Raw genomic sequence first — 14,482 nt, 5'->3', positions numbered from 1 at the left:
ATTTGATTCCTTATTCATCCAACTTCATTCCAAATTACTTTTAATTCTTCAAAGGGGTCAGTGTCCAGCTCAAAAATTAAAAATATTGAAGAAATATTCTTGAACAGAGAACATTAAAGAAATAAAAATAGAAAGAGCGCAATAAGAAAAATAATATCGAGAATATATACAAAGACAAATCATACGCTTAGTCCTTCAACGAACTTTCAGATAACGGAACACCATAATTGAAATACTGCATGTGATCATATTACCAGGTTAGAAAACTTGGACTGATTTCTTAAGACATCCTTTCCAGAAAACTTGGATCAAGAGTAAATTTCAGCTAGTCAAAAAAAATCCTCTTCAGAGATTGTATCGCTGGTTAACACCCTCACGTTAAAGGTGCCGTGCTGCCAGTGCCTCGAGTTGATTTACTCATGTCCTAATGATAAATAATCCAAATCAAAATGCTGATGTGAAAGATTTATTACACAGATCATATATACATAGGATGATCCTTATTACTTGCTAATTAATCTTGCTTTATACACACGTGCATAAAGAGGATTTTTTTATTTATTTTTATTACTCCACATACCCACCAAAACATAACCATTCAACCTAATTATATTTGTTTTAGAGTTGTCAATGGGATCAAGAAAATTCATATCCAACAGCTAAAATGAAAGGAACAAAATGTGTATATTATATATTCCACTTTTGTGAGGTTAAATATACATTTTAAATTCTTAATTGATTTAACTTTTGAAATAGATACTATAAATTCAATCACTTCATTTGATATTATAATTTATTAATATATGACTTAATTTAAAAAAAATAATGAGCGTAAATGATATAGAATTTAATTCTAATAAAATAATAAAAAATTTAAACAATTTTAAAGATCATTACATTTCCATGAAATTTTATATACATCTTAATTAAAATCAATATCATAAACTTCCAATTGGTTTAAGAAAAAGTAATAAAAGATTGATTCAATTTTATTATTTTTTTTTAAATTCTTTCTCCTATATCATCATCATCAAGAGGAAGTGTTTGAACGTTTTATTTTTTTCATAAATGGAGAAATATCATTAGTCGTTACCTGGGCTAACTACACATGTGAATACGTCCAAGTCTCCAGAACTCCATGGAAACCTCTAAGAGTTGATTCCGTTAATTTTAATTACACTTTTGTTTATATATATATATATATATATAGATTACACTAGAGCCACATGATTTACAAGCGAAAACTTCAAATCTGAATCCAAGTCTCCGTCCGGATGATGCTGATGACTGTATAAACAGATAAAAACTCCCTGATAACAGAAAGGCGGCCCTCGTTGGATGAATCAACTGTACCAGTTTGGCTTCCCTGTTCGTCATCTAAGCAATGGATGCTTAGCATCCACGCATGGATTAAAATAAAAGACATTGGTTTGATTAAAGAATGTGTATTTGAATATTATCAATTAGATCACTGTAACTTTTCATTGCATCGTCACCTCTTTTAGCCTCTAATGTTCTTAAAAGATGCCTTACTCACCTTCCAAGCTTCACTAAAATTGTTTGCGTCCATGCATGGAACATCTTCTGAATTGAGGCTGAAAGGTGCTTTCAGATTCATTAATAAAATAATATCAAGCAAAGTCTGACAATGTCTTGTTAACATGATCATCTCTGGCATGCTTAACTTCATTCACCATACGGTAAATTTATCAATCTTTAACATGCATGCACATGCATACGCAGTTTGTTCATCTTGAACAAGAAATCTACGTAGATTAAACATCATTTGAAAGTTCAGTCCACAGAATATAAATACAATATTGGGGTAAAAGAATTTTTATAATTAACTAACCTTAATTATATCCTGAAAGAAACTTACTGATTTAATTAACTTTGGTCAAACTGGTCAAACATCTACATCTCCTGATCTTAAAGTTATCTCGGAATTAATCCAAGTACTCTCAATTTTATTTTCGACTTTCTTATATTTTAGTATATTTTTTAAATCACGTCATCTATCTAAGTTGTAGGCGCTGGAGGCCAGAAATTACATATCAATAACTATTGCTGATTGTGGAAGTTCCATCAACCAAACTCATCTACTGTAAACTAATTTAAATCATCACAGAAAGTTGAGAGATTATTACACCAAGAGCAAGTTGAAAGTTTTTGTTTTCTATGGAATCTTTGTTTCTGTAAATTAGTTTTTTTTTTTTTTGCACCTATTCCTTGGCGTTGTTATAAGGAGAACAAAAAAATTACATAGAGCTAATTTAATGTTGAAAATGCTAGTCAGTCGCCCCAAATTCCTAATTAATTATGACAAATGTATTAAAAAGTGTATATTACGAATTGTTTGAATACCCTCCACGAGTCATTATGATCAGATCAGAGTCTGTTATTATAAGATTTTTCTTTTTTAATTAAGAAGAATATGGATATGTGACCACATTAATTGAATGAAACCTTGTGTTACATTATCTAGTTTTGTTAATTTTATTTTATTTGGATTTTACAAGGCATTTTGGGTCGTCAAATATGCTTTGAGAAATTGTGATACAACACCATCCGAGCAGTTAATTAAGTTAATTTTAATCATTCGAGCCAATTGTTTCTGATTTTCGCATAGCATCGTAGCCCTAATGGACTTTCCCATATTATTGTTTTCTTCGTTATTTGAGACGCCACCTTTGGGATCTCCATGAATTGTTAACCCTAACATTAATTAGGTCAATATGTCCCGTTCTCGCCCGATTGCATCACCTAGTTATTCTAACACACAATTCACGTGAATTCTCTCCTGCAAGCCTTATACACATGTACACTTGTTTTTGGTTGTCACGTATAGAATATTATTATATATGGGCATGATGCTACTAGGTTCAAATGTCAAAATTTTCAACTTTTCCCTCGATTTGATTAACATCCTACACGAAACAAATCCACGTTAGCAGGTGTTGAGTCCGATGAACGAAGATTCGATTATCCAATATAATTATAGAAATTTGAAGAATGAGAAGAAATTGGAGGTCTATAAATACCCGTACCATGAAAACCCAAAATCACACAACTCAAAACAAATAAAGTTTTTTCCTTGCTAGGGTCTCAGGATCTCCCTACCACTCCCTCTCCGAGGTCTAATTACAAGTTCAAGCATATCGTCCTCCGATAATCAGCACACATTCGTTGTTCTCAGAGTACTGCTCTTCCTCTCAAAGACCGTATAGCTTATAACATTTCATGGAAGGAACTGATAATGTGCTTCTTCAACCACCAACTTTTGGAAATCTAATAACAGTTCTCAGCATTGACGGGGGTGGAATAAGAGGACTTATCCCTGGAACCATCATTAATTTCCTAGAATCTGAACTTCAGGTAGGATAGCAAGGTTTTTTGGGCATGAACGTTGATGCTCAAAATTAAATAGCTGTGCATGCATACCATTTTTTCGTTGTGAATATTAATTTTCCTAGGCGCATATGTTTTGTACACGTCCATTGCAAGAGTTAAAAGTTCGTAAGTGCATCCACATTACAATGCATACATTAGAGCATGATTGTTAAACTCCAAATGCCTTAAATGGGTTCACATGAAAAATTAAATTTTAAATTGAACTAGTTTTGAAATTAGCATGATTAAATCTAATTGATTTGTGACCTGTTTGATTAGATTAAATTTAATTTAGACTTAATTTAATCTACACTAAAAATTTTAAAAAAAATTGAAACAATATTATTTTAGATAAAAATAATAGATTTGAGTTGGCTTGGTAGCTTATAAGTTGACTCGATAGCTTGTTGGTTGATCAAATAACCTAGATCAAACTAGTTAGTTTAACAATTATGCATTATAATGCAGGGGGAACTCAAACAACAAGAGTGGGCATTATATCTAACATTGTTTTCATACATATTTGGTATTTTTCACATTTCTAACATATAGGTAATATACAACTCAAATTCCACATAAAAATTAATTAAATATTGTTGGGGAATACATTTTATACTATCATCTAAAAATGTTACTTTAGGATTGCATGCTGGGCACTAAATTTACAATGTGAATCATTTTAATTTAAAAGATTAAGTTTTTAGATGATGCTCTGAAAATAATTTAAAATATGTAGTGGTTATGTGAGATTTTAAAAATAATTTTATAATTTAAAACTTATATAGACTCATCATTATTTTTTGTTTATTTTTTATAATTTAATTGGATAGAAAGGAGGTTGTAAGATTTAAATTCATACATGCTTAATTATTTAGAATATAATATCATATTAAAAATCATTTCAACCTAAAATCATTAATAAAAGTAATTTTATATTCCTCTGAGATACACATGAGCACACAAAACGCCAAATGCTGTCACAATGCATTCCGGAAGTAATGAATTATTGGCTTCCATTTAATTTTTGTTCTTATAATCGCATACAAGAACTAAATCTAGATCCTTCTGCCCTTGGTTTTAGAAATTGGATGGCGAGGATGCAAGAATAGCGGACTATTTTGACGTGATTGCGGGGACAAGCACCGGTGGTCTCGTTACTGCCATGCTAACCTGTCCCGATGAAAATAGTCGTCCTATGTTTGCTGCCAAAGATATCAAGGATTTCTACCTGAATCAGTGCCCCAAAATCTTCCCGCAGCCCAGGTAAAACTCGTTATTCCATGTTCAAGATATGTCTAATTCGGAGAAATAATTTATATATGGGTGTTTACAGAAATAACACATCCATTTCCTATCTTCTTCTTCTCTTCTCTCTCTCGCTCTCTGTTAAAAATATCTTTTGAACGGTGACGTGAATTTTTTTCCTTCTCTCTTTGTTTTGATATGACAGCTTTGGCTGCAGGTGTTCATTATTTACTCAAGTGAAAAAGGTGATCAAAGCTTTAACAGGGCCAAAATATGACGGGAAATATCTACATGGCCTCGTTAAGGAACTACTAGGGAACCGAAGATTGCACCACACGTTGACTAACGTAGTAATCCCAACATTTGATATCAAAACATTCCAGCCAACCATCTTTTCAAGCTTTGAGGTACGTTTTGCAAGCCTTCTCCAGAAATTGGGTAATTTTCCCACAGGCCACAGCTTAATTGATAAATAAGGGCATTATTAATCCTAACCTTTCTCATATTATAATGCTCAATCTTGAGTCTTGTTAATTAAGCATTAAATCAAAGCTGATAACTGGTTTAGCTGGGAGGTAGATTCATTTGCGAGTCTATAGAAGTTTTCTGGTAACAAATCGGCAGTTATATATATATCGTGAAAGTGATACCCCCCTCTCTAAAACCTAAAAAAGATTTTAATTAGAAAAGAAAGAAGGAAAGAGGGAGGAGGGCCAAAAGCCGGCAGGTCTAATATATATTGCTGACTCTCTCACTGCCACTTGCATTCATGGACCAGGCTAAGAAAAACCATTCCTTGGATGCATTACTCTCTGACATATGCATTGCAACCTCAGCCGCCCCCACTTATCTTCCAGCCCATTATTTTGAAACCAAGGATGAACAAACAGGGGAAGTGAGGGAATTCAACCTTATAGACGGTGGGGTTGCTGCAAACAATCCGGTATGTGTTAAATTCACTTAGTTATTTTCAAATAACTTATCTGTGTTTCATCTTATCTATTCTCTCCTCTGCGAAATAATTAGCTGAAACATACTGCCGTGATTCAAAAAGCAGGCTTTGATTGCTATTAGCGAAGTTACAAAAGAAATCGTTAAGGGGAGCCCAGACTTCTTTCCTATAAAACCAATGGACTACGGGCGGTTTTTGTTAATATCCTTAGGAACTGGATCGCCTAAAGCTCAAGAAAAATATAAAGCAACTGAAGCAGCTAAATGGGGATTGTTGGGTTGGTTAACAAGCGGTGGTTCCACCCCGGTGATCGATGCCTTTAGTCATGCAAGTGCAGACATGGTTGATCTGCACATCTCAGTGGTGCTTCAAGCCCTCCACTCTGAAAATAATTACCTTCGGGTTCAGGTAAGGAATGTTCTTTAGCAATAATATCTTGGTTTTTCTTTAGATTTCAGTTTTCTTTTCCCGGTAACTTTAACAACGACGAACTAAATTGTCTAACCACACACTTTCACAAAAAAGACAGGATTATCCTTTTTCTATTTTGCCGCCTTATTTTTTATACTTGTAATTGTGATAGCTCATTTTCCCCTAATCATGAAAAGAAAACCTAATTTTATAATTAGTTTTACAATATTCTAATGTATCATTTTTCTAAGGTTTTATATATTTGAACAAATAAAGAAAGACAATAAGTGTAAAGAGACTAAATATACATAAATGAAGACTTCTAGCTAGGATGGAATGATATTTTTCACGCAAAAAAGAGATGAAAAACCCTTGTTATTTTTTTAATATATACTACAAATTTAAATCTTGTTTCATTAAATTCACCTCTGAATTAATTCTAAAATTTTATCAAATACCTTGAATTCTCAAGAATATACATTGAGAAGAGATTACCGACAAATAAAATATCACAAGCATCACATGAAAGGATAAACATGATAAAAAAAGAAGTTTCGTGACCAAAATTATAAATAAAAAGACAGCATTGCTCATGAACTGTAAGGATGTGGATAGCAAGCTACAATAGAAGTATGTATTCGTTTAGTTTTGCGCATGAAATATACATTTAATATTTTTGTGTATAATTTTAAATCCAAATAAGTTGTATGCACAAATGAAAATAAATTATGCCATATTTTGATAATGAGTGACATATCGAAGCTTTTGCTATGACAAGTTACATACCATGCATCGTGTAAAAAGAGTGACAAATAATAAACTTGTGAAAAAAATAGAAAATAAAAGGAAAAAAAAGGGATAAGAATGAAAGGAAAAAAAATAAATCGGGAAAAAAGAAAGGCCATATGAAAAAAAAGGCGGAAAGTTTCGGACAAGTTTTAATTTCTAAACACAGTATTAAAAGGTCTGTTTTGTTAAATGACCAAATAATATAACTGAGAAATCCAAACAGAATTATATGTGGGCGTAAAAGAACATTTGAACCAGGGGTGGCCATGTCTTCTTAATGTCTTTAGCATTGTATTTTAAAAATATTTTTGAAAAAATTTAATTTTTTTATTTTAAATTAATATATTTTTTATGTTTTCAAATCATTTTAATGTGCTAATTTTAAAAATAATTTTTAAAAAATAAAAAATTATTATTGATATACTTTTCAAATATTATTCATATATTTTTTCAAATAAAAAATAATTTAAAAAAACACAATCATACATTCAAACACATTGCACTATGCTGATAGCATGTTTTCTCCGTATTTTTATCAGCAGTAATGTTTAAGCATTCATTGCATGCAGGACGACACATTAAGCAGGGAAGAATGTTCTGTCGATATAGCTACAAAAACAAATTTGGAAGACCTTGTGAAGGTTGGTGAAAGACTTCTAAAGAAACCAGTTTCGAGAGTGAATTTGGAGAGTGGCCTGTTTGAGCAGTCTGTCAAAGAGACGAATGAGGAGGCTCTGGCAAGGTATATGCGAAGCCACTGTTTTACCCAGATTATGAGCTAATATTTCATGTAGTGAACAGTGTGACATCCTTAATTTTGCAGGTTCGCAAAAATACTCTCCCAGGAGAAGCAGCTTCGCCGTGCTAGGTCACCCCATGGAAAAAAATCTTGCAAATTTTAAAGGATATATATATGATTGTAATTAGAATTGGTGATTCTTTATTATGTTGTAATAAGATGCTTAATTAAGCTCACGGTGTGGAAACAAACATTCATTGCGCTTCAATAAGTACCAGGGCTAGACATTTTATGGTCTGATTGTTTTATAGGATCATGTAAATCACTATCTATAATTCAATTTGTTTGAATACCCGCTTCGATGCACCATTCAAGATACTTAATTTGTTTCAGCCCAGAAGATAGAAATATTTAGGCGTTATTTAAGGGTGTAGTAATGATTATTTTTTAAAATGTTTTTTATTTTATATTAAGAAATTAATTTTTTTAAAAATATTTTAAACATCAATACTTTTAAAAATATTAAAAAAATTAATCCATTTTTTTTTTACAAGTTAAACCGCAGTCATTTAAAGCGAGCTTTTGTCATTCATAACCACGCTTAGAGATTTTGGTGATTTCCAATGCAAATATTTGTTTTTGAAGGGAGTGTTGTAGTTCATCCAAGGGCGTGTTTTTTGTTTAATTTATTTTTAAGGAAGAGAACATATTATTCTCAATCATTGTACAGTGTTCACTGACACGTCACAAATCTAGCGTCTACTTGAGAAAAACTGGGCCTTCTACCTGACGGGGGAGCTGGACCCATGAAGCCGCTATAATAAAACCACTGTGTTATATTAAAAGTTGATGTTTTACCGTGCATGCTCTTTTGATGATCCACTTCCTTGTTCATTATAATTTCCATTCAAGTCCTTGTAGTTTTTTTTCTTGCACTTTAATCACTGAACTTTATTTATTTTTATTTTCACCCCTGAAAATTAAGTTGGCTTGGTTTTTTATGTGTTGGAATCCAGGCTGCGTACTCTCACTTATCCAATATGCCATGGAATATTCTAACTTTAAATTAAATATTAATTTTATAAAATAAAATTTTAAGTTATTGTTAAGAAAAACAAAAAAGAATAAGGATCAAAACTAACTAAAAAACAAAGCTTTTTTTTCTTTCTTTCATGTTGTTCGCAAGGCCAAAAAACTTCTATTTTTAGACTCTCAGGTTCTAATTTTTAGATGCTTGCTTCTTATTTTTTATGTTTTTAGAGTTTGGTCATAAACTTTAATCTTATAACGTTTTAGTCCCAAATATTCCTAAATAAAAGAGAAAATCACTAAAAAGATAAAATAGAGGGAAAATATCCGTCCAACAAATCCGATCTTGGGACACATGAATTTGTTTTAGAAAGGAGGTTCAATTGAGGTGATTTCATTCTTCAAACATATCAAAAAAATAAATTGATGTTTATGAGCCTTATTCTAATTTGGTTTGCTTATAATTTTTAAATTAATTAATAAATATTTTTATGTTGAAAAATTAAGAAAGGAAGAAGTGATTTTTTGCCTCAAAGAGAAGAGATGAAAAGAATAGAAAGAAAAAAATGTGTTTGTTATAAAATCAAGCATTCTAATATTTTTAAAGATTATCAATTTAAATTTTATAAATATCATAATTATTGTGAAGTTATATTATCATTAACTTAAAGAATGATAAAATTAATCAGGATATATAGAAACAATCTTGAATAATCATGTTAATAATTAAAAAATAAAATTTTAATAAAATTTTTGTACCAGTAACTAAATCTAGTTATTGATAAGATATTAAATATTTATATTTCACAACTAGTTTTGGCACCCAAAAACTACCTTAACATTAACCCTAATTTATTGATACACATTTCATAGAAGAACCAAAATTAGCCATTCAAAGATCTAGTGGCTCTGCAAAGATCAGCTGCTGGTCAGTTGGATAAAAACGTGAACCCATCATCACGGATCGGGACATCTTGGTAATAGAAACACAAATCCAGGGACAATCTAGGTATAGAACCACAAAAATCCAATGACTAAAGAATGTTGGGAAGAGAGGCTCCACGTTATTTCATGATGACGCAGACAGGGTCCATGGTGCGTGTGTGCTGTGCTTTGAGAGTGCGGACGGCGCTACATTTAGGAGCCTAGGATCACTCTCTCCGGGCTCGTAGATCGGTCCTCCTGAGCCGAAAATAGTTCTTATATTAGTTGAGCCCAAATCTTCAAATTACTATTATGAAAGAGGCTGTTCGAAGGTAAAGAATTAATTTTATTAATAGATTTTTTTTAATGCATTATTAATATTAAAAATAAATTTAAATTATAAAAAATATATTATTTTAATATATTTTCAAATAAAAAATACTTTAAAAAACAACTACCTTTACCATAACAAATTAAACTATGTATCCCTGATCACTTAAGATTTTATTCTTACGGGATCAGATCTTAGACAAATCATATCCCTTGTCCTAATTTTAGATTCAAACTAAATAATTACGTAGAAATGAAAATCACTTTCTATTTAAACCGTCGTCTTAAGGAGCCTTTTTTGGGAAAGCTAGCCTTCTCATTTCACCTTAGACAGTCGCATGAACATTTACGTACATAGCCACCCCATCTTTCTCTCTGTCTCCTTTTAAATGATGTTAACAACTTAGAGCACAATAAGATACAGCAATTCAAACACCCTCATCTTTGGCTGTCTCTTGTTCCATTTCCTCCTTATCTATCTATTATCATGTCCCTTGTCAGTAGAAATGTATAAAGAGGAAGAGAGTTCCAGTCATTTGGTTTTTAACTCGGCCTGAAACCTTGGTAGTGGCGAATTCACTTCACAGTGATCGAGGAACGTTGAGATTTTAAGTGACACTTGACTTTCATGGCATTGAAGTTTCTTGTTATTTTCAAGGAATGAACTTTCAGTAAAGGTATATGTAAATCTGGTGACGCTCCTCTCTCTCTCTCTCTTTTAATGCTACTCATTTGATATGGAAAGGAGTCACTGTTTTGTTTTTGTTTTGGTTCTGTGATGTTACTTTAATGAAGTTATTGAATTGGGTTCTTTAATGAAGGACTTGCAGATTTAAAGGGAGCAAAGATGAATACTAGCGCGAGGAATAGGCTGCAGTCCATGAAAGCTCCAATGAAGCTTGAAAAAGTAAGCACTTAATCGATGCTTAAACTTGGTTGCTTAATCACTTTAACTGCTTATTTTTTATTTGTTTCGAAAAATGGCTTGTGCTGTAGATATGGTCTATCCATCCAAAGTCTAAACCTGGAAGAGGTCTAGTAACTTTTTAGATATGGGGCGATATAGCTTTCGCCAGAAAATATGGCTTCAGTTTTAATGAGGAGGATCCAGAAGCTGAAAGCTCCAGTAAATTCTTATAAAGAATGCATATTTGATGAGAGTCTGAATTGCATTTTCAGTCAAATCTATTTTTGGAAAATCATAAGAATTGTTGGTAAAAACAATTCCTTTCAGATGATTTTTAATGGCCTGTTCCATTGAGCTTTGTTTTGTTTTATGTTCTTTGCCTTTTCTTCCCACTTCTCCGCATAGTTTATTTCCTTCTTTTTTTTCTTTTTCACTTGAGAATCTGATTGTTTTGTAATTTGTATTTAAATCTATTTTATTGAAGGAGAAGGCTGAAATGCAGGGGAGCAAACCAAATGTTGCCAAAAACAGACGAATCTCGAGCAGAGAGAGGAAAATAGCATTGCAACAAGATGTATGATCATGTTCTCTTGTTATTTCTTTCTATAATTCAAAACAGATCAATCCATCTTGTATCTTTCCTGTTCCATTGATGCCGTCCTGTCTTCAATGGAACCGTTCCTTACATTAATTATTGTGTTGAAAATTCCTTTTAATCAGGTTGATAATCTAAAGAAGCAACTTAGGCACGAAGAGAATATTCACAGAGCTTTGGAGAGAGCTTTCAGCAGACCGTTGGGAGCTCTCCCTCGCCTTCCTCCATATCTCCCTCCTGCGGTTAGTAATTCACCATCCTTTCATATGGTTTTCATTCAAGTTCCTTTAGCGTTGTCAGTTCAATAGTAGAAAGGTGCCTATAGACAAACAGTATTACTATGAAGCTTAAACTTAATAAGCATAGCGATCGGATTGATAAGAAATATGGAAGGACTTGATTGAAAGATGTGAGGAGAGAAACAGAGATTCGAATGATATATCAATGCTCAACCAATTAACTTGAGAAAAACAAATGAACTGGAATACTTGCCTGACCATTACATGCAATCAACGGAGATAGTTTGATACTGGATTTTAGTTTCTGTAGACGCTGGAGCTTCTTGCAGAAGTGGCTGTTTTGGAAGAGGAGGTGGTTCAGCTTGAAGAACAGATTGTCTATTTTAGGCAAGACTTGTACCAAGAAGCTGTCCACATTTCAAGCTCCAAAAGGAACATGGGAAGTTTTTCCGATTTATACAACTTGTACCGAAATAAGAATCCCAAGCCAGATCAGTTGAAGTCCTTGGCTCAAAATCTGGACAAATCAGCCGCTTCCATGAAAAGGCATTTGTCATCCCTTTCCAGTAAGCTAAATGTTTGATGCCATCAGCATCTGATACATCGGATATGCACATGGAGGCATTTGATATCCCTCTTGCCTTGATCCACCTTCATTGTTCTTTAGCAGATGGAACAGCGAAAGAGAATGCATTCTCTACTGCTAATTCTATGAAGAACAACAAAGGATCCTCAATCCATAAAGCTCAGACAAGCAAAAATATGGTCATAATACCTGCTGTCAACAATGGATCAGCAGAAAAGACATTAGATTCTCCTAAGTTACAGGTCTGTATTGTGTAATAATACCAACAATTTTCATTAAGATGTATCAACTTTATTAACAACTAAATGAACCCAGTTACATATGTCCAGCTAGAACGCAGAGTAACAGGCCAAGAAAATGTGGAAGCAAGAACTGTTGTTACTCCAGGTGAAAGGCTCTCAGGAGATGACAGCCCGAACAAGGTGTCTGAGGACATCATGAAATGCTTGTCAAGCATTTTCTTACGAATGAGCTCAGTGAAAAATAAGCCTACTGCAGATAATTTACCTTTCTCGTCAACATTAGTCTCTCAAGAAAATGGGAAAGAAATTGAATGTCGGGATCCTTATGGTATATGCTCAGAATTTGGAAACAGAGATATTGGGTCATATAAGCGTTTGTTTTCAATAGAACCTGGGGCGATTAATCCCAACCGAACATCAAATTCTTTGTTTCTACTTCACAGACTTGAGTAAATTTTAACTTTTCCAAGTAATTCGATTGGTTTCATGCATTGTTTTTATCATATCAACAACACTAGTATGATTTATGAATCGTCAGACTTCTATTGGGGAAACTTGCCTCCGTCGACTTGCAGAACCTCACTCATCAGGAGAAACTTGCGTTCTGGATAAATATTTACAATTCCTGCATGATGAATGTAAGCCAGCCTCTTTTTAAAAAATGTCAAATATTCTTTCTTTCAAGTTCCAAATTGTTTAGGTAAATCTGAATTTGACCATCATTTCCATTCCATTGGATTTAATTCATGCCCTAAACCTATCTTTTCTGTAACTGTGTCAAGTATTAACGTAAAGAATCTTTACCGTGTCATATTGCCGTAGGCATTTCTAGAACATGGAATCCCCGAGAGTCCTGAGATGGTTGTTGAACTAATGAGAAAGGTATGGGCTATCCAGAAATTTTTGTTTAAGATATACTATTTTGTCATGCTTTAACTTATGGCAGGTGAATGGTGATACCGCACAAGTTCATAATTTTCTGCTTCTATGTTTTATTATTTAGGCAACAATAAATATTGGAGGACACCTGCTAAATGCAATAACTATAGAACATTTCATCCTTAGACTGCCTTATTACTCAAAATACGTAAGGGTGCCCATTACAACTTCCATGAAAGCTTTTTTAGAAAATTAAATACTTCCTCAGCATGCCATTTACTCCTGAGTTTTGATCAGACAATTTCAAGAGGCGCAAAAAATGATGAAATGGCAGCGAGGAACATATTTGGGTTGGAGTTATCTGAACCACTGGTATCATTTGCCCTTCGCTGTAGAAGCTGGTCCTTCCTGCTGTAAGTTAATGCGAGATATCATTCACCTTCATTTCTATAATAATGATCATATGGTGTTCATTAACAGTCCAAAGTGCAATGCAGCTTCATTTTGCTATGAATCACCGATAATACTGCATACAAAAGTAAATAAGCTCTAAAACATTACATTTGTGCTTCTTCCCAAACCATTTACTATTAGTGGATTCATTGCCAGCTGCACTGAGAGTGAAAACAAACGCGAGAGTCCAAGCAATGACAGTTCCATCAAAGAATATTTATTAGGTGTAGACAGTGAGTGGCAGGCAATTTCTCCGTCTGGCATGCTAATGAATGGATCTCTATGCATTCCACTTGGTATAATTTAATTACAAGACATTCAAAGAAGGTATTGCTGCTGATGCATCCTTTAACAATTGTGGTCCACATGAAAGCATCCCAGATCACCTTCAATCCTCAGCACAGGTTGGTGCCATTTCCACACTCCTCTGGCAGCTTTCACGATCACTTAGCCGGCCAATCAAGGTTCCGTGCGAATTTGAAATGCTTGATCGCCATGATCTTCGTTATGGTTTTTGGATCATATATAAATACTTAGAATCTATTATATTAAGAATTCATTATAAATATATGTGGAATCTATTATAAATACTTAAAAACATTAGCCTTCAAAATAAAAATTATTTATTATGTAATTAAGATTTTATTTAAATATTTGAAGTTTATTCCTTTTTTAACATAATTTGATAATAAATAAAGTTTAATAAATACATTCAAATAATGTTTAATAATTACACTAATCACATGCTTTACTTTTTGTTTAACTTTATCAT

At 32.9% G+C, this 14,482-nt stretch overlaps 2 protein-coding genes across 2 annotated transcripts; both read left to right on the top strand.

Annotated features, from left to right (window-relative positions):
* Positions 1-3,240: 3,240 nt before the first annotated feature.
* LOC105117176 (patatin-like protein 2) lies at positions 3,241-7,823 on the top strand. The gene is made up of 7 exons (XM_011014750.1): positions 3,241-3,375; positions 4,472-4,653; positions 4,853-5,042; positions 5,414-5,578; positions 5,693-5,995; positions 7,357-7,529; positions 7,611-7,823. Exons 1-7 carry the CDS (start codon positions 3,241-3,243, stop codon positions 7,687-7,689), a joined length of 1,227 nt encoding a protein of 408 aa, XP_011013052.1. The 3' UTR covers positions 7,690-7,823.
* Positions 7,824-10,446: 2,623 nt separating this feature from the next.
* On the top strand, positions 10,447-13,810 carry LOC105117178 (uncharacterized). Its single transcript, XM_011014752.1, has 12 exons — positions 10,447-10,486; positions 10,631-10,716; positions 11,201-11,290; positions 11,437-11,553; positions 11,861-12,116; positions 12,221-12,378; positions 12,466-12,827; positions 12,917-13,016; positions 13,201-13,260; positions 13,382-13,465; positions 13,555-13,670; positions 13,738-13,810. The coding sequence occupies exons 2-12, from the start codon at positions 10,657-10,659 to the stop codon at positions 13,808-13,810; spliced, it is 1,476 nt and encodes a 491-aa protein (XP_011013054.1). The 5' UTR covers positions 10,447-10,486; positions 10,631-10,656.
* Positions 13,811-14,482: the final 672 nt, after the last annotated feature.

Source organism: Populus euphratica, unplaced genomic scaffold (genome assembly GCF_000495115.2).
Source record: "Populus euphratica unplaced genomic scaffold, PopEup_1.0 scaffold1205.1, whole genome shotgun sequence".
NCBI classification, from domain to species: Eukaryota; Viridiplantae; Streptophyta; class Magnoliopsida; order Malpighiales; family Salicaceae; genus Populus; species Populus euphratica.
The sequence above is the reverse complement of the archived record's forward strand: the minus strand, read 5'-3'. Positions and strand labels throughout refer to the sequence as shown.